Source organism: Pogoniulus pusillus, chromosome 31, assembly GCF_015220805.1.
Source record: "Pogoniulus pusillus isolate bPogPus1 chromosome 31, bPogPus1.pri, whole genome shotgun sequence".
Classification (NCBI taxonomy): domain Eukaryota; kingdom Metazoa; phylum Chordata; class Aves; order Piciformes; family Lybiidae; genus Pogoniulus; species Pogoniulus pusillus.
The window spans coordinates 13,417,798-13,445,225 of NC_087294.1; the positions used below are offsets into that span (position 1 = coordinate 13,417,798).

The following is a 27,428-nucleotide window of genomic DNA, read 5'->3' on the forward strand; positions in this document are numbered from 1 at the left end:
ATAATGCTAATGATGGTGGTTGGTGGTGCTATTGTTATTGTTATTACTTCACACCTTTTTTTTCCAGTGTAATTGTTCCAGTAACTTTCCAAACATCAGGCACTCAGGCCTGTAAGATATCATTTATCTCTGAGACCTTAACACAAAGGGACCTGGGGGTAGTGCTCGACAGCAGCTAAAGATGAACCAGCAGTATGCCCAGGTGGCCAAGAAGGCCAGTGGCATCCTGGTCTGTGTCAGGAACAGTGTGGCCAGCAGGAACAGGGAAGTCCTTCTGCCCCAGTACTCAGCACTGGTTAGGCCACACCTTGAGTCCTGTGTCCAGTTCTGGGCTCCTCAGTTTAAGAAAGATGTTGAGGTGCTGGAAGGTGTCCAGAGAAGGGCAGCAAGGCTGGGGAGGGGCCTGGAGCACAGCCCTGTGAGTAGAGGCTGAGGGAGCTGGGGGTGTGCAGCCTGCAGCAGAGGAGGCTCAGGGCAGAGTTCACTGCTCTCTATGACTACCTGAAGGGAGGCTGTAGCCAGGTGGGGGTTGGTGTCTTCTCCCAGGCAACCAGTGACAGAAGGAGGGGACACAGTGTCAAGCTGCACCAGGGCAGGTTTAGGCTGGATGTTAGGAAGGTCTTCACAGAGTGATTGGAATTGGAATGGGCTGCCCAGGGAGGTGGTGGAGTCACTGTCTCTGGAGGTGTTCAAAAGGAGCCGGGATGAGGCACTTGGTGCCATGGCTTAGCTGATTAGATGGTGTTTGGTGATAGGTTGCACTTGATCTTGAAGGTTTTTTCCAACCTGATGGATTCTATGGGCTTCTGTGCCTATGGCTACCAAGGCTGCCACCCCACAGGGCACTGGTGCTGCCTGTTACCTTGTCTTGCCTGTCCAAGGCACAGCCCTCCTGAATCAGCGTGGCTATGACATCGGTGTTGCCTACAACGGCTGCCCGGTGCAGCGCTGTCTGATCGCCCTGCAAGAGAGAAGCAGAGTTGTGCTCAGTGCCATTCCCCCTCACTGTGACTCCATGCAAATGCATATGACACACAGGCACTGCATCTCCACCACACCTACTGTTTAAATCCTACCTTGTTAATAACTACCTCCCTCTCTTGGAGATATTCCAGACCTGCCTGCATGTGCTCCTGTGTGATCTGCTCTAGGTGATCCTGCTCTGGCAGGGGTTTGCACTGGTTGATCTTCCAAGGTCCCTTCCAGCCCCTAACATTCTGTGTCTCTGTGATTTTGCAGAGGCCCTGGCCCTTAAGATACTCAAGGTCAGGCTGGACTAGGCTCTGAACAACAGTGGAGGACATCCCTGCTGACTGCAGGGAGGTTGGACTAGGTGACCTTTGGAGGTCCCTTCCAACCCAGACTATTCTATAACTCTATCATTAAAAGTTCAAGACTAATGAAGATACTGAGAGTATCAGAGAACTACAAACCAACTCTACAGAAGCTTGCAAGTCATCACAACCCCAGAAGCATCACTGAAGCATTCTGAAAACATAGTGAGAGTAGAGTGCTGGGAATGTAACCCATTGGACACTGTGTCCGATCCTCAACAGTATCTGTAAGGAATTGAAGGGAATTACAGGCTGTTGTAACTCATCACAATGATCCTCCAGTACTTAACACTAACTGGATGAGGCTGTTCTGGCTCGAATTGCTCCATCAGCCCTGCGAGATCACAGAATCACACTGGCTGGAAAAGACCTCTAAGATGATCAAGTCATCACCATCTCTAATGAATCTACCAACTAGTGCTAAGAGTGGGGGCAATTTTGTGATGAGGAACACAACAGTAAGACCATCAGCTTCTTTCAGTTAAGCAACTGAGCAATCTTGGGGTCAAAACAAGTGTTCATTTCCAACTGACCTGCCACACAGCACCAATAAGCAAGTTTCTTACCCTGATTTATTTCCCTTATGAACAAGTTTGCCAGAGAAAGGCTGCTGCTGAAGTCATCTTGTCTGACTGCCCTCGAACAAGTGTTGAACTCATTTGCTGAACTGGAGAGCCCAAGATTAATTTTCTGCAAGCCTTCCAGAAACTGAAGACTAGGGAATCATAGAATCATAGAATCAACCAGGTTGGAAGAGACCTCCAAGATCATCCAGTCCAACCTAGCACCCAGCCCTAGCCAGTCAACTAGACCATGGCACCAAGTGCCTCATCCAGGCTTTGCTTGAACACCTCCAGGGATGGCAACTCCACCACCTCCCTGGGCAGCCCATTCCAATGCCAATCACTCTCTCTGGGAAGAACTTCCTAACAACATCCAGCCTAGACCTCCCTGGGCACAACTTGAGACTGTGTCACCTTCTTCTCTTGCTGCTTGCCTGGCAGAAGAGATCAATCCCACCTGGCTATAGCCTCCCTTCAGGCAGCTGCAGACAGCAATGAGCTCTGCCCTGAGCCTCCTCTGCTGCAGGCTGCACACCCCCAGCTCCCTCAGTCTTTCCTCATAGGGTTTGTGTTCCAGGCCCCTCACCAGCTTTGTTGCCCTTCTCTGGACACCTTCCAGCACCTCAACATCTCTCTTGAATTGAGGAGCCCAGAACTGGACACAGCACTCAAGGTGTGGCCTGACCAGTGCTGAGTACAGGGGCAGAATAACCTCCCTTGTCCTGCTGGCCACACTGTTCCTGATGCAGGCCAGGATGCCATTGGCTCTCTTGGCCACCTGGGCCCTGCTCATAAGGGAGGTTCTGTACATTTCTATGTGTCAGTGAGACTGTGACAAAAGAGGAGGAAGGTTTATGCAGTAGTCTGTAGGCTGTAAGACTCCAACTGAAGGGAAAATTGGCTGCAGTAGCTCCACTGCTGCCACAGCTCACCTTGGTTTTCCTTTGACCTCGTACACGTGCAGCCCAGAAAGCCAACTCTATCTTGGGCTGCATCGGGAGAAGTGTGGCCAGCAGGTGGAGGGCAGTGACTCTGCCCCTCTGCACCACTCTGGTGAGAGCCCACCTGGAGCACTGTGGCCAGTTCTGGAGCCACTATTAGGGGAAAGATCTGGAGGTGCTGGAATGTGTCCAGCAAAGGGCCATGAGGATGACTAGAGGGCTGGAGCTGCTACTTTACAGCCTGGAAAATTGATCATGGAGAAGAACAAATTGGACACAGGACTGCATTGTATTGGACTTAGTCTGCAATTAAAGGCCTGCTGAAATCAAGGCTGTTGTTGCCATTAGCCCAACCCCATCACAGTAATTACAGCAAGGTGAGAGGTGATTTAGCTTCTCTGGATTTGTCAGTGTGACAGCTACTCCTACTGGCACCCCAGTTAAATTAAGAGCAAGCACACATGAGGGATGCACACCTCACTGCTGCAGGAGCAGCTCTCTCCCTCAGGGAGCCCAGCCCATGTGGTAGAAGACCATTCATCAGGACTGCAGGGAGGCACCAGGACAGCTCTAGCCATGTCTGGGCTTTGTCCCATACTATACTGAGGTCTTCAGAATGGAAGCTTGGAAAGGTAAAGGAGCATTAGGCTTAGAGATGGCAGGTTCAGGTACCTCCTGCCCAAGGTATGGGCTTTGGTGTTGGCATATTCCCCACACAGCACAGGGAGAGCCACGTATCTAAGAGTAAGGTCCAGCCAGCACCCTGACCAGGTGAATAAATACTTCATCGTGTAACAGGGAGTGCCAAAGAGCCTCTCAAACCCTGCCTCAACTGGACTCAGGCACTTTCCAGTGAAGAGGTGCTAGGTACCAATATCCTGGTGAAGGTCACTACCACCCACAGGCTTCTCAACCAGCATGGCAGGACCTGATCATTCCCTTAGCCCTTGAACCTTACCTGTCTTAGGGTGCCGTGGAAGCTGGACCACCAGATGGTGATGGCCTCTACACAGGAGTCACCCAACAACCAAGCCACAGTGACATGGCCACCACACTGCCTGCACTGCTGTGTCTCTAAGCTGTCTTGCCTTGCCATCAGCAGAGGAGCCTCTCATGGAGTCAGACAAAACAGGTGAGATGTATTTTTTTCCCAGTGTAATCACCAACTCCTTTATCTTATTAATTGCTAAAATCACTGTCTCTGAAAGCACTCTGCATTAAGGGGGCTGCTCCAGAGGCTTGGAGAGCAATTACATACTGGCAAATGCACATTAACTGCTTGGACTATTATGTTGGGCACAGTTTATGATCCTATTTGTAAGTGATTTATGCCTTAAGAACAGGCCACAGATCAGCAGCAATGAAGAAGGAGAACTCCAGCGCTGTGTCACTCAAACTGACCTCTACAGAAACCACAGCTTACCTAAATGCAGATGTGGGCTTGAAGCCAGAAAGACACTTAGCTGCTCGAGTGGGGCTTGGTAGAATCATAGAATCATTGAATCATAGAATGGTTTAGTTGGAAGTGACCTCAAAGCTCATCCCCTTCCAACCCCCCTCTATAGGCAGGGACCTCCCCCACTAGAACAGGTCGCTCAAGGCCTCATCCAACCTGGCCATCAGGGCCAGCAGCCACAACCTCCCTGAGCAACCTGTGCCAGTCTCTCACCACCCTCACTGAAAAGAACTTCTTCCTAACATCCAGTTTAAATCTCCCCTCTGCCAGTTTAAACCCACTCCTCCTCATCCTGTCATGACAAGACCCTGCCAATAGTCCCTTCCCAGCCCTCCTGTAGCCCCCTTCAGATCCTGGAAGGCCACTCCAAGGTCTCCTGGAAGCCTTCTCTTCTCCAGGCTGCACAGCCCCAACTCTCTCAGCCTGTCCTCATAGCAGAGCTGCTGCAGCCCTCTGAGCATCTTTGTGGCCCCCTCTGGACTGGCTCAAACAGTTCCATGTCCTGCTTGTGCTGGGGGCTCCAGAACTGTACACAGTAGAAACAAGGCACTTGTCTGCACCACTGTGTCTTCAATCCCCTTTCTCAGCTGCTGAGAAGCAACTCAAACCCAGGCATTGCCACTCCAGTGCCCCAGGCATCTCAGCCTGCACACTGCCACAGTGCACTGCAGTCATGCTGGCACTGAGGTCACGCAGCTCCCACTACAGCCATCTCCTCCCTTGCCCTGCAAGTGCAGTTGTCACATGCTTGCTATAGGTGTGCCCTACAGCACTTGAAAGGAGGCTGGTGAAGGAGGTGGCCACTGGCTCTTCTGCAGCAGCCCCATGGTTCTGGTACTCTTCCAGCCTGTCCTGCCATGAGGATACTGCTGTGCTGAAAGTGCTCCATGCTTAAGGAAAAGCTCATCATTCACTGGGCTAGACAGATGGAGCAAAGCTGGAGGTGAGGAAATTCAGACTGGACGTGAGGAGGAAGTTCTTCACCATGAGAGTGGCGAGAGCCTGGAATGAGTTGCCCAGAGAGGTGGTTGAGGCCCCATCCCTGGAATTGTTTAAGGCCAGGCTGGATGAGGCTGTGGACAGCCTGATCTAGTGTGAGGTGTCCCTGCCCATGGCAGGGGGGTTGGAACTAGATGATCCTTATGGTCCCTTCCAACCCTGACTGATTCTATGATTCTGTGAGATGCTAGTGCAGAGGATGCAGGACTGCACGTCCTGACAGATCTACCCATAATGAGACTATTCCTTAGCAAGGCCCAGCACTAGCAGGTAATACATTTCCAAAGGGAGAAACCATGCTTTGGAGAGCTTAAACATCTGCTTTCAGATGAAGGTTACAGATTGGTAGCCTTGAAGAAAGGCATATACCAAAATCTTTAGTACTTCTGCACTGCCTAGGCCAGTGGCACTTGATGAGCATCTTGATGCTTGCAGTTTCCTCCTTTGCTGAGCAAGCAGTTGATGTGGCCACTGGGACCAGGCACCCAGGCACCACATAGGGCATCTATTCCACACCTGAAGTTCACCCCAAGGGAAGGGAAGGGTTTCAGGTAGGTATTGGTACTAGTGCCAGCTCCCCTGGGTTACTGGAGTCTCTGTTACAGACTGCTGCTCCAGTGCAATAAGATGTGGTTTTCACTAACTGTCACACATGCTACCCTTTTAAAAAAGTACTATAACCACTGTACTTTGGCTTCCTGTTCCCCAAAGCATCCACCAGCTGTGCAGACTCCTTTGCAGCCTCTTCCCAACGGCATGGCATTGCCTCCTCGCTGTCTTTCCATGTGTGCAGGAATCACCAAACAAACTGCCTCGCTGCGGGAGAACTGCACCAAAATAACCAGCAAAGCCTCATGCCCACAACGTGCTGGGCAGCAACTGTAGTCATACTATGAAAACACCCTCCTAAATTCACAGCAGAAAGTTCACAAAGCTTTAAACCATAACCACATGCTAAATACTTGCAGGAGTGTACGAGCACACAAGGATATCTTCAAGCAGCTGTACACAAAAGATACTGAATTGTTACTGTGCTGCTCTCCTCCTCTCTGCTAAAGAAGGGCACAGATCATCATACACAGCAAGAAGAACTTCCCTCTGAACAATGAGGATGCATGACCAGCAGCAGTGAACAAGGCATGAAGAACAAAACAATCACGAATTCAACAAACCAGATCCCAAATAAGCCTGAAATGGGAATGCAGGAAGAAGCTGCTTTGCATACTGACATTCAGCTAGAGGTTATGATGGGATCTGGGTTATTGTTCTATTGGAAATTTACTCTCTGCTTCTTAAATTTCCAGAAAGGAAGCCCTGGGTCTTTGGTGTTGTTTTCCCAGTTATGCTTTCAGAGCAGACATCCAAGCAGAGCCCCCAGCGCCAAGCCTGCCATGCAGTCATGCAGCACAGCTCGGTCACACCAGCCTGTTAGGTCAAGGTTTTGCAGCATGCAGCTGTGGGGGGCAGGGTGATGCACAAGATTTCTAACCTCCTTCTCTCTTTCTGATCTTCTAGGTTCCTTCCTAGCCTTTCTCTTCTGGTTTCTCTTATCTTTTTCGTCCTTGATTTCCTTCATGGGGATAACCTTCTCCTTGACTAGCTCTGAGGTATGAGCCGTGTGGATGCTCATTGACCACTCAGAGATGGCATTGGGATCCCAGTAAGAGTTGTCAGTGTTGGCAGGGAGAAGGAAAGAGTTAGCTCCCGGGGTGGCGTACTCTACAGAGCTGGACTCCATCGGTTGAAACTCATAATAATCCCACTCCAGGCCACTGGAGGTCATTCTTCAACTAGTTCCTAGTGTGTTTTACAGAACGCATCTGCAGAACATGAAGTGAGCCTTTTAAATCTCTTCACAGCATTCAGCAGCTTCTCAGTTCCGACAGCGTGCGGCAGATGAAAAGTTAAGCCTCGCATTGGTTCATCAGCTCAACAGCTAATTAACTAATGAGTTGTACTTGGAGCTGAGAGATAAAATGCATTTAGATTTCTCTTGGTATTTAGAAAACAGAGAGAGAGAGAGAGTAATATTTTTTAGAACCTGGAGACAGAACAAATAAGCTAAGTCATTTACTTTCCCCATTCAATATGATGCCCACCGCTCTCACAAGCGATTTGCTCTCTGAAGCTAAAGCTGCGTTCCTGAAAGCCAGCAATAAAACATACAGGTGTAAATCACCACTTGAAACTAAGAGGCCTCCACTGCCAAAGGAGCACACAGTGAAAGTCAGCACACAGCAAAGGCACAATCAATAGATTGCGACTCAGAGAACGTGAAGATATTGTGGAGCATAAATAAAGCGTAAAAATGAATTACACAAGGAGAAAGCCTAAACAGAGAAACTTCTTTGAAGACCTATGTAAAAGGAAAACAGAAATATTTTTAGTTAATACCTTTCACAAGCAAAAATCTTCACCTGGAATTTTAGCATTCCTTCTCCTCTGAGACAAATCCAAACGCACCCTCCGAGACTCGCAATTCCCGAGGCTCTCCTCAAGCCCAACCAAGTTACCAGCACTGAATGCAGAGCTCAGATCAAAATCCATTTTAAAGACACAGCATCTGTGAACCTGTTCAGCTCAGTCCCCGTGTTTCGAATCCAGCTGCTGTGCACACAGCCCCTGACAAGCTTGCAAGGCAAGTGAAACTGCTCTTCTGTGAGCTGAATACTTCCCTGGTGCAGGAGCCTTTGCTGAACTGAAATGAGACCAAAGGACTGTTGCCAATTTGCCATTATGGCTTTCATGTTCACACACCAACAGCCTAGATTTCAGTCCCCCGGGATTTCAAGAGCCCCAGATTTACTCCAAAGCCAGTTTTCAGAGAAACCCAATGTGACCATCTCAGAAGGTCTTGCATTCCCAGAGCAGTGACCTGCTTTGCCCAGGCAAACTGACTGCACCCGTAACCTACCTGCGATTTAGCCTGAAATACCTGGGGAATCATTTCTGCTGGGAGAAGTCAAAAACCACATGCAGGATAGCTCTGCATAAAGTGGCACTGCCAAGACACCTGCAAATCTGCTCCATTTCACAGGTGGGCTTAGGGAAAGAATCAAGAGCAGAAAAAAGGCAGAGTTTCTCCCTAGGAAAAGGTTCCCAGCAGGAAGCTGGCTGCAGCGGTGCTCCAGTCCTAGGCTTGTCAGACAGACTGCTCGTGTCTCACAGGGAAGCAGCTCCTCATGCAGAGAAGGAAACCAGTTTTCCAGTTTCTGTAGGTGTTTAAGACTCTCTAGATGCAAACAAATGCCTAAAGGGATTCTCAGAAGGCACCTAGACATTTCCAGTGTGCTTTTAATAGTCATACAGGTGCCTCTATTAATCACCTTTGGACCTCAAGGTCCTTTGAAGAATCTTCACCTTATTTATTAGAGGGGGAAGCAACAAAAGCAGCCTTTCCTCACACTTGTTCCAGCATGCAATCAGCAGTCAGCAATGAACCCACAGAAGCTGTGGGTATCCAATGAACTCACAGAAGCTGTGGGTATCCAATTGCTGCTGCACATTTCAGCCTTACACCTGTGTTCACCAGAGTGAGGTACCTCAGACTGTCACTCCAACATTAGAAAGGAGAGGAATTCCAAGCTCTCTATTTTACCAAATGCAATCAAACTGCCATTTGCTAAATTCAGACCTGCTGATGCTTCACCAGATTGCCTCACAGATTCAACCACCCCACACCAAATGCAGCTGCCAACAGGAGGGTTTCCCTCTGATGCTGCAGGTTGCCCCAGAAAGTTGCTGCACGTCTACATGAGCAGCAAACATCGCAGTGGATTGTGTCCAGACGGTTCCCATAGAGCACAGCAAACTCTTGTGCCATTTCTACACCCAGTGGCAGGCAACAGCTCTCACTGCTCCTCTCACTTGCCTGGTGCAAGCAGAGCTCTTTTTAAAGCAACCAAGCTATCTCTTAAAAGTCACCACATTTTCCATTGTCTCCTATGCAGTTTTGCATCTCCAAATTAGAAAAGAGCATAACTGATTTTAATTTAATCCTGAAGGGCTACTGCTACTTGCAAATTACCTTCCCCCCCCAAGCAAAAAGGTTGTATCTACTTACATCATCCTGAATATCCAGGTCACAACCTGCCTTCAGCAAAACCTGGACAACGTGGAGGTGACCCTTGTGGGCAGCAAGATGCAGGGGGGTCCGGCCATGCTGTAAAGGAGAGCAGTAATACCTTCAGGTTCATTCTATGCATGAGAGTTAAACAGAACTTTAGCTGGTTTTCACAGGGTCACAGGATGTTGGGGGTTGGAAGGGACCTCTGGAGATCTTCCAGTCCAACCCCCCTGCCAGAGCAGGACCTAGCACAGGTCGCACAGGAACTCATCCAGACAGGGCTGGAAAGGCTCTAGAGAAGGAGACTCCACAACCTCTCTGGGCAGCCTGTGCCAGGGCTGTGGAACGCTTACAGTAAAGAAGTTCTTCTTCATGGTGAGGTGAAACTTCTGGTGCTGTAGTTTACATCTATTGCCCCTTATTCTGCCACGGGGTACAAGTGAGCAGAGGCTGTCCCTGTCCCTTCCCTCCTGGCCCCCAGCCCTCAGATATTGATAGACATTGGTTAGATTTCCCCTCAGTCTTCTCTTCAGACTAAACAGCCCCAGGGCTCATTCTTTATCCATGCCTTGCTCTATGAAGCCTTCAGTAGCAGCAAGTGACACATATTAGTGTTACACAGCTTCTGCCTTAGATGTGCATATGCTGAATCCTCCTCCTCCTCCTTCTGCAACATTTCAGCTTACCCCAATGAGTCTATGAAAGGGTTGATACATTCACATAAGGATTCACTCCCTTACAAATTCAGGTCCAGCTTTGTGTCCTCACCTAGAGAGAATTCATGACCTTTTTGTTTCTATCCCTCTGGAGCACAGAGCTGACAACCACTTTGAGCTTCACCCCGTGTGACAAGGTGACAACAGAAAGCTAATGCAGTGTCCTGGGTAGGGACCACTTTTGCAACAGAAGAATTACTGCACTGCTGGGGATGACAAATGCTCCCCTTAAAAGGAATGCAAGGCTTGTAATCAGTCCAAGTGACTTAATGTGTACGACAACCAACCTCACTTTGCCAAAGATCTGTCAGGATTCTTCAGGCACTACTTATTTTTAAACATTACCAAGCTCTAATGCACATGGAAGTAAGAGTATAAAACACTCATTAGACACCCAATCTATTGTGTAATCAAGGACAGTTCCCCAGGCAGAAGAATCATAGAATCAGAGAATCAACCAGGTTGGAAGAGACCTCCAAGATCATCCAGGCCAACCTAGCACCCAGCCCTAGCCAGTCAACCAGACCATGGCACTAAGTGCCTCATCCAGGCTTGTCTTGAGCACCTCCAGGGACAGTGACTCCACCACCTCCCTGGGCAGCCCATTCCAATGCCAATCACTCTCTCTGACAACAACTTCCTCCTAACATCCAGCCTAGACCTTCCCTGGCACAACTTGAGACTGTGTCCCCTTGTTCTGTTGCTGCTTGCCTGGCAGAAGAGATCAACCTCACCTGGCTACAGCCTCCCTTCAGGTAGTTGTAGACAGCAATGAGGTCTACCCTGAGCCTCCTCTTTACCAGGCTAAAAAACCTCAACTCCCTCAGCCTCTCCTCACAGGGCTGTGTTCCAGGCCCCTCACCAGCTTCATTGCCCTTCTCTGGAAGGACAGAAGTTGTACTTAGTGAGGTGGATACCTAATCTGTGGTTTAGGAGAAAGAAATTGAATTTTTAGTCTTTTTAACTCCATCAAAAAGGCTCCAACAAGTTCTTTACTATGAGGGTGGTGGAATGCTGGAATGGATTGCCCAGGGAAGTGGTTGTGGCCTCATGCCTGGAGATATTCCAAGTGAGGCTGGACAGAGCTCTGGGGCAGCCTGATGTAGTTGAGGATGTCCCTGCTGGCTGCAGAGGGGGTAGGACTTGATGATCTTCAGAGGTCTCTTCCAACCCAGACCAGTCTATGATTCTTTATCTAAGTGAAACGACAAGAGGAAAACAATAGTGACCTGTAACTGAGCCACACACATCATCCTTACACAGAATTTAAAATGAAACATTGAAGGAAAAGGGGAAGAAGCTGCTTCTAAAAGAGACACCAGAATCAACATAAAAAGGTCAGAAAGGGAAGAGATTGAACTCTTGCTCTAGAAAGTCTGTGTGTGTACACATACATATATATAAAACACATATGAAATCTCAAAGCATCAACAAGAAAAGCAAGTGAAACACCTCAAGAACTGTGACTAGTTATGCTGTGCTTCAGAATGGTTCAACTCCAGTTGGAGGTCTCTTCCAACCTGGTTTAAACCCTGACTAATTATCCTACACCATTCATCTTGAAGGGCCAGATCTAAGGAAGAAGTCCTCACCCACTCTGACACAGGGATTTCTGAAAACAGCTCCTTCCCACACTGGGAAACATCCCATAGTGACCCACTGAAGGCAGGGGAAGGGCTGACTTTCAGCTGTCACTGCTGCCCGTGGGAGCCATCCAGCCTGCTTACCCGGGCACTTCTTTCTCATCCCTAAACGCCTGCCCCTACAGCGAAGGGCACTCAGCTGCACTGAACATCACACAGACTCACAGAAGCTGAGGGGCTGCAAAGGACCTCACAAGCTCATCCAGTCCAACCCCCCTGCCAGAGCAGCAGCACCCAGAGCAGATCACACAGGAACACATCCAGGCAGCTCTGCAATATCTCCAGAGAAGGAGACTTCATAACCCACCCTGGGCAGCCTCTTCCAGGCTTCTCTCACCCTCACACTGAAAAATCTCCTTCTCCTGTTTCCATGGAACTTCCTAGGCCTCAGCTTCCACCCACTGCCCCTTGTCCTGTCATTGGGCATGACCAGGCAGAGCCTGGCTCCATCCTCCTGGCACTCACCCTGCACATCTTTATAACCATGCATGAGGTCACCCCTCAGGCTCCTCTCCAAGCAGCAGAGCCCCAGCTCCCTCAGGCTCTCCTCATAAGAGAGGTGTTCCACTCCATCATTTTTGTGGCTCTGCACTGGACTATTTCAAGCAGCTCCCTGAGGTTCTTCTTGAACTGAGGAGCCCAGAACTGGACACAATATTCCAAATACTTCCTTATCATCAGCCTGGAGGACAGCCAGGCCAATGTTGCTGTTCCAGGTAACTCAATAGCAGGAGGCATAAAAGTCTCCAGGCAACACAGAAAGAAAAACAAATAGAAAGAAGAAGAAAAAGCAAACCAACAAGGTAAGAAGACAAAGAAGCCAGATTGATAAATCACACCTGGCTATGAATGATGTCTGCATCATGAGTATGTGCTTCAGCATGCTCAGGTTTATGGGTTCCTTCTACATTACTTCATGGCAATATATAAATCACCCACTCTGGCCACCTCACTTCCCGGCAGGTTACTACACTATCAGCAAAACAATTTATTGCAGTCTTTGCATGGAGCAGGAAAAACAAATCCCCAACTCAACCTGAAGCCAGCTTGTGGACTTCAAAAGGAAAACAGCATCTGGTTGGATATATCCCAGCAGGGCAACTTTCTGATAAGATAGCCATATCTAACCGCTGAAAAAAGGCTGAGCTGCAGCCAAAGGTGCTGTGTGGAAAGTGAACTGCCAGAGTATGAGCTTACTGCAACACAAGGGATGTGTTTTCCTCAGCCATGGCCACACAGAGTATGCCCAGGGCCTCCTCTTGCAGGTCTGTACTCCATGGTCCTTAAAGACATACAGCTCAACCCAGGACACTGTGGAAGACTTCACTAATTCAAAATGGGATAGTGTAGGAAATGGAGGTAGCAGCTTATGGAGTGAGCCGAGGCAGGGTTTGGAGCTCTGTACTGATGGAATGGTCACAGAGCCACAGAAGGTGAGGGGCTGGAAAGGACCTCAAAAGCTCATCCAGTTCAACCCCCCTGCCAGAGCAGCAGTACCTAGAGCACATCATGCAGGAACACATCCAGGCAGGTCTGGAATACCTCCAGAGAGGGAGGCTCCACACCCACCCTGGGCAGCCTCTTCCAGGCTTCTCTCACCCTCACACTATAAACATTTTCCTCCTGTTTCCATGGAACTTCCTATGCCTCAATTCCCACCCATTGCCCTTTGGCCTGTTGTTGGGCATCACCCAGCAGAGCCTGGCTCCAGCCTCTTGGCACTCACCTTTACAAGCATTCACAAGGTCCCCCCTCAGGTTCCTCCTCTCCAAGTAGCACAGCCCCAGCTCCCTCAGGCTCTCCTCATAAGGAAGATGTTCCACCTCCTTCATCATTTTTATGGCTCCCTTAGTAATTTTCTGTTCTCAGTAGCTAGGCAGGCTCTCAGTGCTCCCAGCCAGCCTGCTCACAGGCAGAGGGCACTCTCTGGAAGGGGCACTGTGGGGCCAGGAAGAGCTGTCAGCAAGGGTCTCCTGGCTCTCCCTGTCACTCAGGGAACACAGATTCACACTAACTGTGCATTGCTCTCCTACCATCATCTCCTAGCATGCAAAATTTTCAGCCAGGTCCTGAAAACTCAGGGTTTTGTTTAAAACTAAAATTAACAAATGGATAAACATGGAGTTACTGATATGGAAGATGAGAGGATTCCCTTTGGTTTAGAAGGTTTGTGTCTTCTGAGATTTTTCTATCCCATTTTCCTCCTAACATCCACTCTGAATCTACTCATTTCTAGCTTTGTTCCATTCCTCCCAGTCCTATCACTTCCTGACAGCCTAAAAATTCCCTCCCCAGCTTTCTTCTAGACTCCCTTAAGAAGGTTTGGGTTCAGAGACATCCTTAGAGACGGACTGAGGGATCTGGGGCTGTTTAGTTTGAAACAGAGGAGGGTGAGGGGTGACCTCACTGCTGTCTACAGCTACCTGAAGAGACATTGTGGAGAGGCTGCTGCTGGTCTCTTCTCACAGGTAGCTGGAGGCAGAACAAGGAGGAATGGCCTCAAGCTGAGACTGGGTAGGTTTAGATTGGACAGTAGGAAAAGGTTTTTCATGGAGAGAGTGGTCAGGGATTGGCATGAGCTGCCCAGGGAGGTGGTGGAGTCAACCAGCCTGGATGTGTTTAAGGGTGGTTTGGATGTGGTGCCTGGGGATATGGTTTAAGGTGAATCTTGTAGAGTAAGGTTATAGGTTGGACTTGGTGATCCTGAGGAGCTTTTCCAACCTGGATGTATCTGTGATTCAGAAAGCAGAGCTACTGCATGCATGCAGTTGTTGAGTTCTTCCTACAACAAAGAGACACTATAAATGAAAACCAAGATGGGAAAGTGGGAAGGAGGATCAGCTCCTGTACATTAAACTGATTAGAGGGTAGGGCTTCTGGAAGCCCCAGGTGATCATCTCAAGACGAATCATGATGCTGCAAGAAGTGGCAATGCCAGATTTTCTTCTTCTTCCCAGTAACACCAAAAGGAGAGCGGAGCTGGGCGATACAGCTGGACAGTGTTCCGGCGTGGGAGCACAAGCACTGGAAAAGCACTCCCACTCAGCTCCCCACACAAGTATGTGCCTGCATATGCATGCACACACCAACCCAGAACAGACTGGCAGGGGGAGAGGAGGCAATTTGTGTTCCACTCATTCTGTGATGACAAACTTGGAGCGCAGCAAGATACTGCAAAGAAGCAGAAGGCTCCGAGGTGACCTTGTTGTGGCCTCTCCGTATCTGAAGGGGGCTACAAGAAAGCTGAGGAGGGACTTTTTAGGATGTCAGTGATAGGACTGGGGGGAATGGAACAAAGCTAGAAATGGGTAGAGTCAGACTGGATGTTTGGAAGAAGTTCTTCACCACGAGGGTGGTGAGAGCCTGGAACAGGTTTCCCAGGGTGGTAGTGGAAGCCCCATCCCTGGAGGTGTTTAAGGCCAGGCTGGATGAGGCTCTGGACAGCCTGATCTAATGTGAGGTGTCCCTGCCCATGGCAGGGGGATTGGAACTGGATGATCCTTGTGGTCCCTTCCAACCCTGACTGATTCTATGATTCTATGATCCAAGAGGGTCCATGCCACAGCAGAAGCCCCAGCAGCAACACTCAGAGCTGCTCTTGCCTTTTGTTTTTAGAATCAACCAGTTTGGAAGAGACCTCCAAGCTCATCCAGCCCAACCTAGCACCCAGTCCTGGCCAATCAACCAGACCATGGCACTAAGTGCCTCATCCAGGCTTTGCTTCAACACCTCCAGAGGTGGCAACTCCACCACCTCCCTGGGCAGCCCATTCCAATGCCAATCACTCTCTGGCAACAACTTCCTCCTAACACACTACCCTGGGTGATCCTGCTTGGCAGGAGGGTTGGACTGGCTGATCTACGGAGGTCCCTTCAAAGCTCTAAGGTTCTGTGATTTTGGTTGTCCACTTCACCTTGCTCTTGTGCTGTGCAAGCACTGTTAGTTTATCCATGCCCTCTGCACCTCACACAAACCCAGGCCTATTTACCTGTTATTAGAGAGCTTGAAAACAAAGCCCAAGCCTTGTCTGTGCTGCTTTAAGGCTCATGGAATATTCTAACATGAGAAATTAGTTCATTGGTTGCAAAAAGCAAATAAAGTCTCTATCATTCTTTGGTTTGATTAAAGGTCTAAAAAGCCAAAGTATAAAGAGTTGTTTCCTCTTTGCTTTTGGGCACAGGATCACTTCGCTTCTCTCTCTAATCTCTTCCTTAGCTAACCTTAGCCTTGCTGGCTGTTTTCTGTCTGGGGAGAGAAGGAGGGTGGCATGGGTCCTTTCTGGGCTTTGTCCAGGAGGAAAGTTTGGATTTCTGTATCGTTTCTAAATTGTATATAATTGTAAGTACAAGGAAATATATCTTGTCTATAGGCTTGTAAATTTAGCTTTGCTGTAAACGGAGTTTCATCTTACTTCCAATCCATCTGAGCTGCTCTGGTAAATTTCAGTTGAGGGAGGGGAGGAAACTTCTCAACTCGTTCCATTGTCACATTGTTCACACTGATGATTTGTTAAAGACTGTTCTCCATGAATAACCTGCTCACTCAAGTCAGCAGAATGCTTCTGATTGACCTCAATAGTCACTCAGCAAATCCTCCAGTGTTTGCCAGCCCTCTTTATTTTCATTTATTGCTTAAAAACTGACACGGAGTTTCAAACTGAAGGAGCACAAAAATGTGACAGTACCAACATTTTGTTTGCTTGTTTCTCTCCTGCCCAGAGAATCAGAGAATCAGCCAGGTTGGAAGAGACCTCCAAGCTCACCCAGTCCAATCTAGCACCCTGCCCTGTCCAATCCACTAGACCATGGCACTAAGTGCCTGAAACCTAAAAAGCAAGAAAAAAATAAGTTGGTTTTAAAGAACTCAACGTGCTCTGAAGTTGAAATGACAGAATGGTTTAGGTTGGAAGGGACCTCAAAGATCAGCCAGTTCCAACCCCCCACCACAGGCAGGGACACCTCTCACTAGAACAGGTTGCTCAAGGCCTCATCCAACCTGGCTTTGAACACCTCCAAGCAGGGAGCAGCCACAACGTCCCTGGGCAACCTGTGCCAGTGTCTCACCACCCTCGCTGCAAAGAACTTCTTCCTAACATCCACTTTCAATCTCCCCTCTCCCAGTTTAAACCCAATGCTCCTCACCCTGTCATTACAAGACCTTGTCAATAGTCCCTCCTCAGACTTCCTGTAGGCCCCCTTCAGACACTGGAAAGCTATTCCAAGGTCTCCTTGAAGCCTCTTCTCCAGGCTGATCCTGATGCAACTGCAAGTATCCCAGCATTAAAAAGTGTTACCATCTGGCAGGTGTATAACACAACTAGTTAAAAAAAAGATCACAGGATCACAGAAACATTCAAGTTGGAAAAGACCCTCAGGATCACCAAGTCCAACCCATAACCAGGCTCTACAAGGTGCACCCTAAACCCCAAGCACCACATCCAAATAACTTTTAAACACATCCAGGGCTGGTGACTCCACCACCTCCCTGGGCAGCTCATTCCACTCTTCCTATGGGAAAAAAAAAATCCTACTGTCTAATCTAAATCTTCCCAGTTGCAGCTTGAATTGAATCAAACTCAGGGGAATTACTGAATCAGACCAGGAGGATTGCCTCTTGCATCTCTCTGTGTTTTCAGCAAATGCCCTCCCTTCTCTGCAGAATTCAATTGTATATCCATGATTCCATCGTTACGCTCTGCAGAGATCCTGCTGCATTCTGCATCCCTTGGAAAAACACATCCACAGAGCCCATGGTGCTACACAGACTGCTTTAAAGCTGCCCATGCTACCTTCATGACTTCCTCTGGCAATCTGTGGTGGTTTTGCACCTCAACTCCCTCAGCCTCTCCTCACAGGGCTGTGCTCCAGGCCCCTCACCAGCTTCATTGCCCTTCTCTGGACACATTCCAGCACCTCAACATCTCTCTTGAATTGAGGAGCCCAGAACTGGACGCAGCACTCAAGGTGTGGCCTGACCAGTGCTGAGCACAGGGGCAGAATAACCTCCCTTGTCCTGCTGCCCACACTCTTCCTGATCCAGGCCAGGATGCCATTGGCTCTCCTGCCCACCTGGGCACACTCCTGGCTCATGTTCAGCTACTATCTACCAGCACCCCCAGGTCCCTCTCTGCGTGGCTGCTCTCAGCCGCTCTGTCCCCAGCCTGTAGCACTGCTTGGGGTTGTTGTGGCCAAAGTGCAGAACCCTGCCCTTGGCTTTGTCCAATCTCATCCCAGTGGCCTCTGCCCACCCATCCAGCCTGTCAAGGTCCCTCTGCAGGGCTCTCCTACCCTCCAACAGATCAACACCTGCTCCTAGCTTGGTGCCACCTGCAAACTTACTGATGCTGGACTCAATCCCCTCATCTAGATCATCCATAAAGATATTGAACAGCTCCTGGTCTCAAAACAACAACAACAACAAAAAACCCTAAGGTACATCTCTGCAAGTCAGTGTTCCCTGATCTGTTCCTGACCACCTTTAGCAGCTGTTCATCAGGCACAGAGCTGCTTGGCAAACAGAGCCAAACAGGCACCCTTCTGAGGCCAGTCACATTTATTACATCTGTGCTTTGTATCCACCCACAAGAGTCCACTTAGTTTTGGCAAACAAAACTCACAAATACAGGTTGTCCTTGGCTCACTCCAACTTTCAAAATAAGCACTCAAACACAGCAAAGGGACTGAAAACAACTGTCCCTGACAGATAAAAACAGGGCAAAGCAGATTGCTTATCAAATGTATTCACCTTTGCTTTCTATCTGTAAATATTAGCTCTGACACATGTGGTGCTCCAAACAGAAATGGAAACATCAGTAAAACTAGATATGGTGGAGAGCAATAATTCATCTACACAGGACATCACAAATGTTATGTCACAGCTCTTAACCTAGTTCTTTTTAAAGGTTTCTGCTGATCAAACCTTCTCTGCAACAGCCAATTCTAGCTCCTCTTTGATATGCTAGTACTACTTATGACATCTTGAGAGTTAGGAGAAGGTGAGTATCAGTTTAAACTCTCTTAATATCTAGGCAGAAATGTTTCAATGCTGACATTAGTTCAAGGTTCAGGGAATAAAGTTTGCCACCCCCAAGTTTAGAACTGACTGGGGACTGCACAGCACAAATCAATGAGGATGTTGAGTGTAAGTGAGGCAGCTGTCGCAAGGGACTTCAGTGACAGAAGACACTTTCAGTGTGCTTTTAGCCTACCGCAACAGGTGGCCTTCCCCTATGTGCTCACCCAGAAAGATGGGCACTCTGAACCGCCTTCCCTCGACAGCCATGAATGGCTCCGTTCATTGCTTCCCAGCCTTCGGAAGGCAGCGCACACCGAGAACTGCAAGTGCCCCCAGGCAGCCACACTGCGCTGCACAGGCACCGCGGCTGCCTCCGCCGGCACGGGCAGGCGCACAAGACATGCACTACACCCCAGGCACAGAATGGCAGCGGCTGGAAGGGACCTCGACAGCTCATCCAGCCCCACTCCCCTGCCAGAGCAGCAGCACCTAGAGCAGAACACACAGGAACGCACCCAGGCAGGTCTGCAATACCTCCAGAGAGGGAGACTCACAACCTCCCTGGGCAGCCTCTTACAGGCTTCTGTCACCCTCACTCCTGTTTCCATGGAACTTCCTCTGCCTCAACTCCCACCTGTTGCCTCTTGTCCTGGCACTGGGCATCACCCAGCAGAGCCTGGCTCCATCTTCTTGCCACTCACCCTGCACATCTTTATAACCATCCATGAGGTCTTCCCTCAGGCTCCTCCTCCCCAAGCAGCACAGCCACAGCTCCCTCAGGCTCTCCTCATGAGGAAGATCTTCCACTCCCTTCAGCCTTTTTATGGCTCTGCCCTGGACTCTCTCAAGCAGTTCTATGTCCTTCTTGAACTGGGGGGCCCAGAACTGGACACAGTACTCCACATACAGCCTCCTCATGGCAGAGCAGAGGAGGAGAACCTCTCTCCACCTACTAACTACAGCCCTTCTAATCCACCCCAGAAAGGCAATGGCCTTCCTGGTCATAAGAGCACATTGCCAGCTCAAGCCAAGCCTCCCACCCACTTGGACCCCCAGGTCCTTTTCCCCTTTACTGTCCCCAGCTTACACTGATAGCCCAACCTATGGTGTAAATTCACACGAGCTGCTAAGCACAAACTTCACAGCAACGTAACCACTAAGCTCAGCTATCCCCAGGCTGGTAAAGGCACAAGGATAATTTCCCAGGCAGTGCCCTAGGAGTCCTGTTAGTTCGCAGGGGTTGCACAAAGCGTTTCTCTTGCGTTACCTTGGTAACTGCTACCTTGGCACCCCTGTTGATAAGCTGCACCACATTCTCCACTTGGCCTTTGTAGGCCGCTACGAGCAGGCGTTCTGAAAGCACGGCGACCACATCCTGCTGGCTCATGAATTAGGGAAGGAAGGTTTTCAGGGTCCTTCAGTCCAAAATCAAAAGGCTCGGGACGGGTTCAAGCAGCAGGCAGGGAGGCAGGCGAGGAAGGACCCCAGCTCCCCGGACGGTGACGTTGCTGCTATGCCATCCTCTGGACCTGTGGATCACAAAACAACGCTGCCGTCAGCGAGGTGTCAGAGACCGAAGCACTGCAGCAGCTCCTCCCCGAGCGTTTGTCTTCACATCGCTTTGGGAGGTGGTCACAAAACACCCTCGGAGCCTCCCGAAGACGTTGCACTTCTGTTGCAATGCAGAGGGATACAGACAGCAGCACAGTTTCAATGCACCCTCATTCCCTTGCTCTGGGACAAAACCCTTTAAACTTTCTGAGGGCTTAACTCTCTTCTGGACTAATCTGTGTTTGTGTGGCCCCTTTTCATTCCCTTCTTCTCCCCAGGTTTCCTGAACTTCAGTCCACAAAGGAGGGGTTAACCACCTCCACTGCTAACAGTAGCTCAGCCTGTGTTGGCCAAGGGAACAAGGATAGGTTGTAGTTACAGAGCTCTGCCCTGGGAGGACTGAGGGCAGTCAGCAGTTAAAGGCACCTGACTGTTTCCTCACAAGTATACACTCTGGATGCTTCACAGCCTCCCCAGACGTGCCAAGGACACCTCTGGAGTGGATCACAACCTACAACGGGGAACACTCATCTCTGCTGTCAGTGAGAAACGATGTTCCCCTCACAGTGCTGACATCACAGCTCACTGACCCCAGAAACAATTCAGGCTCACCACTTCTCATCCAAACCTGTGAGCATATTCTCCTTCCTAGGCTTCAATGAGCCACTGGAGCTGAAGAGATTTCTGACATAATTCCAGGAAATGTAGTTGCAAATCACAGAACCACAGAAACACTCAGGTTGGAAAAAACCCTCAGGATCACCAAGTCCAACCCAGAACCCTACTCTACAAGGTGCACCCTAAACCGTATCCTCAAGCACCACATACAAACGACTTCTAAATGCATCCAGGGTTGGTGACTCCACCACCTCCCTGGGCAGCTCATTCCAGTGCCTGACCACTCTTGCCCTGAAAAAAAATCTCCTCATGTCCAGTGGCAGCTTGAGGCCATTCCCTCTTGTTCTATCACTATTTACCTGTAAGAAGAGACCAGCACCAACCTCTCTGCAACCTCCTTGCAGGTAGCTGTAGACAGCCATGAAATTCTCTCAGCCTCCTCTTCCTCAGACTAACCATCCTCAGCTCCTTGAGTCATTCCTCATCAGATTTATTCTCCAGGCCCTTCCCCAGCTTCCTTGCCCTCTTCTGCACTGGCTCCAGCACCTCCACATCTCTCTTGTATTGAGGTACCCAAAATTGAACACAGTATTCAAGTGTGGCCTTGCTCCTACTGGCCAAAGCATTTCTAATCCCAGTCAGGATGCCACTGGTTTCTTGGCCACCTAGGCAGACAGTGTTGTGTTGACAAATCAGTTGTTAAACATAAACCCAATGTGAATCTCCTGGATTTAGAAGACTGAAAACTAAGAGTTACAGCATCAGTTATCAACATTGCCTACCCTTACCAGTCTTTGCTTTATAACTCACTGTATTTGCCAATACCACTTACAATACCTGTGGCCTGTGAACAAGTTAATTGATGAAGCTCAACATTAGTATTTCAAAGGTAGTGTTTTGCACTTTATCAACTGGATAGATAGATAGATAGATGGATGGATGGATGGATAGACAGGTGGATGGATGGATGGATGGATAGACATTGGCTTTCTTGGCCACCTGGGCACACCTTATATTCAGCTGTTTGTCGATTAGAACCCCTTTCTGCCTTGAGCTGTTGGATCCAGAACCTCTCTGCTTCCAGAGGACATTGGCTTTACCTGTACTTTCCACACGTTGGTATTTAATTGGTTCAATGCAGAAAAGCACCTTCAGGGATCCAGCGTGTATAGAGGTGATTTATCTTTTCTCTCTCTGCACTGCTCCTTATCAGCTACCAGTATGGAAGGCTTTGCATAGTCTAAGGGTGATTGGTATGTGGTCTAGACGATCTTGGAGATCGATAGTGGAATACACTGCCTTTCACCCTTACCTTATCCCTTTGAATCCACCTCAGAACAGCAGTAACTAAAAGCTATTAGTGCTTAATGGCTTTGCTGACCTCTGAATGGATTCGTCTGTTTAGCTGATAGTAGAAAACCCTCCCCATCATAATCCCACCGCACACAGTACTGACATTTTTGCTAACAGCTTCGACAGGCAGATTTAATTTCCATCCTCGTTCCAAGAGGACACTCTCAGCAACAAGGAGAAAATGCATGGGTGGTTTTGGCACATGAACTTTCTGTCTTCTAAATTCTAGGGGCAACACCTTTGGATGAGTACCAGCCCAGTGTTAAAAAATTGTATCCCCTGGTACACCTCTGCAACAAAAAGATGCTGTAGTCCAGTATAATTAAGTGACTAATAAGAGCACTGTGATCTCCTGTGTCACCAAAGAGATACCCAAAGTCCCTGGATACTGTTTTGGGTTTTTTTATATTAAAGCCACGTTGGTTAATTTGTAGCAAAGATGATCCAAGACGATTTGTAGCAAAGATGATGCCACAGCGAAGATGATCCAAGCAGAATTTAATCTGTGCTCCTACGGTCATTTGTATTAATGAATCTTAAAACACTTTTTGGGCATTAATTCTTCTACCAGCCTCAAGAATTTTACATTCAGGTAATAAAATGGACCTTGAAATCACAGGAAAGTTACTGGTTTATCTAAGGCTAAAACAGAATCAGAGAGTGATGTCAAAACCAGGAGGTTATCTCCAGGACTCTTTGATTTCTAAGCATAAAGTCATACTGTTTCCAGGTAAAATATTCCAGTCAGCATTTCCTCACCTTCCTCTTGCTTTCTAAATGCAAACATGTATGAAGCAACATGGAAATAGCTGCACATGGATTCAGAGAAACAAGAAAAATCCTTCTGGGTCTCAAAGGGAGCACAAGGGACAATAGAGAAGCAGCAGTGTACCCTGTGCCACTGGGGTTTTCTCACCCACACTCTGAAGGTGCTGGGGGCACTTGGACATCTCAGTTACACAGAAAAGACAGAAGAAAAACTCCTTTGTGTCCTTCAACAGCACTGTACACATCACACCCTGCTCCTCCAGCAGAGTGATGTGTACAGTATAGTGCAAACCACACAAAAAGGCCAAGAAACACAGATGGTCTACACTTAGTAATTTGCTGTGCACAGAACTGCAAAGCAACACGTTTCAATCACAGTATCAGCAAGGCTGGAAGAGACCTCATAGATCATCAAGTCCAACCCTTTACCACACAGCTCAAGGCTAGACCATGGCACCAAGTGCCACGTCCAATCCTGCCTTGAACAGCTCCAGGGACGGCGACTCCACCACCTCCCCGGGCAGCCCATTCCAGTGTCCAATGACTCTCTCAGTGAAGAACTTTCTCCTCACCTCGAGCCTAAATTTCCCCTGGTGTAGCTTGAGGCTGTGTCCTCTCGTTCTGGTGCTGGCCACCTGAGAGAAGAGAGCAACCTCCTCCTGGATCCCCCTGAGTACTTTCTTTCCAGTGATTTGTGCTGCTGGAGCAAGCTGAATCCCCTGAGCCAGACCTCGCTGCTCCCAGCACATCCCTGACACTCCCATCACACCCCAAAGCAGCACTTCTGTAACCCATGAGCTGCACTTTCGACTCCTTCCCTCTGTCACCAGTACATAGTGCAGGGCAAGTCCTTCTCTAGGAGCTTTTCAGGTCACTGGGTGGTTTTCTTCTGTGCCAGCCCTTGCCTGCGCAGCAGTGGCTTTCAGGTGTACTCCACTGTCACTTGTTTGTCCCCATCCTTACATCTGGTCTCATTGCACAGGTAATTAGTGACAGAACAAGAGGGAATGGCCTCCAGCTGCCACTGAGTAGGGTTAGACTGGACATGAGGAAATTTCTTTTCATGGAAAGAGTGGTCAGGCATTGGAATGAGCTGCCCAGGGAGGTGGTGGAGTCATCAACCTTGGATGTGTTCAAAGGTCGTTTGTATGTGGTGCTGGGGGCTACGGTTTAGTGTGACCCTTGTGGAGCAGGGCTATGAGTTGGACTTGGTGATCCTGAGAGGCTTTTCCAACCTGAACGTTTCTGTGACTCTGACCTTATCTGTCTGCCTCTACTTTAGATACAGTCACACACGAAACACTGACAACTCGGCACACCTTAAAACAGCTGTGGTCAGACTCTGTTTGGCTTTCTCACCCCTTAAATTGAAAAGCAAGCAGTCACATCACTGGCAGAGAAACATTTTCATGTGCACTGCAAGAAGCTGAATGCAAACATTTTCCTGACAGGCTGTCCCTTCTGAGCAAATTCCCAGAAGCTGTGGATGCTGGCTACGTCTCAGCTGCACCACTGCTGACACACAGCAGCACCTCAAAGGACTCGTGACAATGCAGAGTTCAGGGGTGCCAAGGAAAAGTCTGGTTAACAAGTAGTATCTACATAAAGTACGTGCTGGAAACAGTGCTCTCTAGTTTGGTTTTGCTCTCTCTCTCTCTCGCTGCCTTCCCCTTACTGCAGAAGACCTTGCGCCTGCTCAGCCTGCCATGTCCTGCCATGCTGGAGTGACAGACTGAGGTGGCATCGCTGTTATCTTGTCTCTTCCACTGCTTGGATCAGGTATAAAAAGCATGGCAAGGAGCTGATTCAGCTATCAGTCTTTCATGGGTGTCTCCCGTGCTGCCCAAGCCTCCAGCAGCCGCTGGTCGCCCTTCCCGGAGGGCAGTGAGGCTGGTTCCAGCTGCAGGCTGTTTCACAGAGGAGCATTCACTCAACAGGTCACATTCCCGGTGTCGGCTGCTTTACATCTCCCCAGCTAGCATTATTTGCAACTCAAAAAAGCGCATCTGATCAGGAAAGAAAGCCCAGACATCTGAAAGCCCAACTCCCCTTTTCTGCCGAGCTGGTAGGAAAAGGCGATGGGTGACCAGAGGCAGCACAAAGGGGAACAACCTTACTCCTCTCCCCACAAACTCCTCAACCGGCAGTGGCACCGCTCCCTGCCGCCTTTAACCCTCTGTGTACCTCAGGTACACAAAGCAGCTTTCCTTGAGCACGTCTGCACCCGCAGCAGGAGGAGGAGGAGGAGGAGGAAGGTAGCAGATGCCCAAGGACTACAATTAGAGGCTTGACCGCCCCTTTCGCACCCAGATGGTGCAAAATGAACACGACAAGGCGATTACAGGCGCTGCATTGCATCCCTGCTGCCAGCACCTGCTGCCCGGAATCAAATCCCTCATTATTATCCTCCAAACCCAAGATCTCGGGGGAAGCACAGAGTAGAGGAACACTCAAACCTTCTGCCTCCGAAGCAAACAAAAGCCGCCAACAAATCAGCTCTACTTTGAGGTATTTTTAAACCAGAAGCAGCTCCCTCTCTGTGTTTCTTTGTTTAAAAATCAGGTTACTTACTTGGGGCAGGCTGGGAAAGCAACACTTACTTCCCAAGCATCTCCAGGGAAGCTGGCCGGGTGTGATGCCCACAGGTTCAGCGGCTCTGTCGCTGGACAATCCCTTCCAAGGATAACCTGCTCGCCCCATCGGCAAAGCACGGAAAAGGGCCAGGCTGGCCGTGGATTAGCATCCCCACTCGGCAGCGGTGAGGCACCGTCCCCAGGCGCCGAGGTCCAGCTGCATCCCGCCGGATGATGCTCGTGGCTCAGTATGTCACACTGCCCCAAGGATGCTCTAGGAGATGTCTGGGCAGGACAGCACGGCGCGGGTGGGCAGCTGGCTGCTCGGTGCAGGGTCATAGAGCTCGCAGCTCCGGCAGCTGGTGGAGTGGGTGAAAAACACTCCAGGCACCTTCCCCTCCCAAGCTCCCTCCCCTCCGAGCTGCTGCCAGCCTGCTCTAGAGGCTGCAGCTCCTACGCTTCAGTAACAGAAAAGTGGAGGAATTAGGAGTTTTGTAAGTCCAGGACACACCAAACGTCACAGCTACTAAAGGGCCAGGCAGTAGCCTCCCCTGAATTCACAGAAAGGATTTAAAGCAAGCAGCTTCTTCTCTGAGCGAAGGGAAACAGCTGAAGGCTGTGGAAGGTCTAAGAGCGATGGACTAAGCAACTTTATAGTCACTCATGCTAAAGAGATGCGGCACCAGGGCAGAGCTCACTCCCAGTACAATCACCAAGTGACATTAGGAGCTGAATGGAATGCTCACGTAGCTAGCAAAAGGCTTCTGTGTGTGCCAGAGAAAAGGAGGAGAGGGGAAAAGCGGGGGGGGGGGGAGGAAAGGAGGAGAGAGGGGGGGTGGAAAGGAGGAGAGAGGGGGGGGAAAAGGAGGAGGGGGGGGGGAAAGGAGGAGAGAGGGGGGGGAAAAGGAGGGGGGGGGGAAAGGAGGAGAGAGGGGGGAAAAGGGGGAGGGGGGAAAGGAGAAGGGGGGGGAAAGGAGGAGAGGGGGGAAAGGAGGAGAGGGGGAGAAAGGAGGAGAGGGGGGGAAAGGAGGAGAGGGGGAGAAAGGAGGAGAGGGGGAGAAAGGAGGAGAGGGGGGGAAAAGGAGGAGAGGGGGGGAAAAGGAGGAGAGGGGGGGAAAGGAGGAGAGGGGGGGAAAGGAGGAGAGGGGGGAAAGGAGAAGGGGGGGGAAAGGAGGAGAGGGGGGAAAGGAGGAGAGAGGGGGGAAAAGGAGGAGGGTGGGGAAGGGAGAAGAAGAGGGAAAGGAAGGAGGGGGGAAGGGAGGAGAGAGAGACAAAGAGTCATTGATAAATAAAAAGGAAAAGAAAACAGCAACAAAAAAGTGAAACGCGGAAACAGCAAAAGAAAACAAACCCAAAGTTTACTGCAAGGAATTCTCTTTTCTAATTTATCACCAGAATTTATGGTGAATAGCCCAAGAAAAACTCTCAGCACCTGGGAGCCTCATTTTATGCATCACGAGAAATGAATAAAATCATGCTAGATGACATTTGGAACAGCCCAGTGCTAAGACATGAAGTCAGACCATTTTGTTATGGAACATAACAGCTATCAAAAAGAAACCATCTTTCTAAGAAAACTTCCCATGCCTAAACACTGCCCATCTCTGCTTGGCTCTCAGAGCAGAAGGTGTTTCTTTGCTTTGGCAGCCTGTTCCAGTGCTCAATCAACCTCAAAGTGTTTTTTCCTTGGGGTTTAAGTGAAACCTTCTGTGTTCTGGTTTGCACACATTGCCTCCTGTCCCATCGCTGGGCACCACTGAAAAGAGGCCAGCCCCAGCCATTTCCATCCAGAAGTTTAACAGCTTTCCTTTGCAAAGGAAAGAACTGAAGTAG

The 27,428-nt window shown here is 49.4% G+C and overlaps 1 protein-coding gene across 5 annotated transcripts in view; it reads right to left on the reverse strand.

The window, feature by feature from the left end:
* ANKRD6 (ankyrin repeat domain 6) overlaps positions 1 to 27,428 on the reverse strand; it is a 96,950-nt gene that overhangs the window by 22,315 nt on the left and 47,207 nt on the right. For 2 of the 5 annotated variants that reach the window (XM_064169433.1, XM_064169432.1), the window contains 3 exons: positions 20,000 to 20,261; positions 9,357 to 9,455; positions 863 to 961 (listed from right to left, as the gene is read on the reverse strand). In XM_064169433.1, coding sequence (XP_064025503.1) covers positions 863 to 961; positions 9,357 to 9,455; positions 20,000 to 20,119 — 318 coding nt within the window. In that variant the 5' untranslated portion in view covers positions 20,120 to 20,261. Of the gene's footprint in view, positions 1 to 862; positions 962 to 6,782; positions 7,114 to 9,356; positions 9,456 to 19,999; positions 20,262 to 25,593; positions 25,958 to 27,428 lie in introns of those variants that run through there. The other 3 variants (XM_064169435.1, XM_064169431.1, XM_064169434.1) reach the window with 2 other exon arrangements.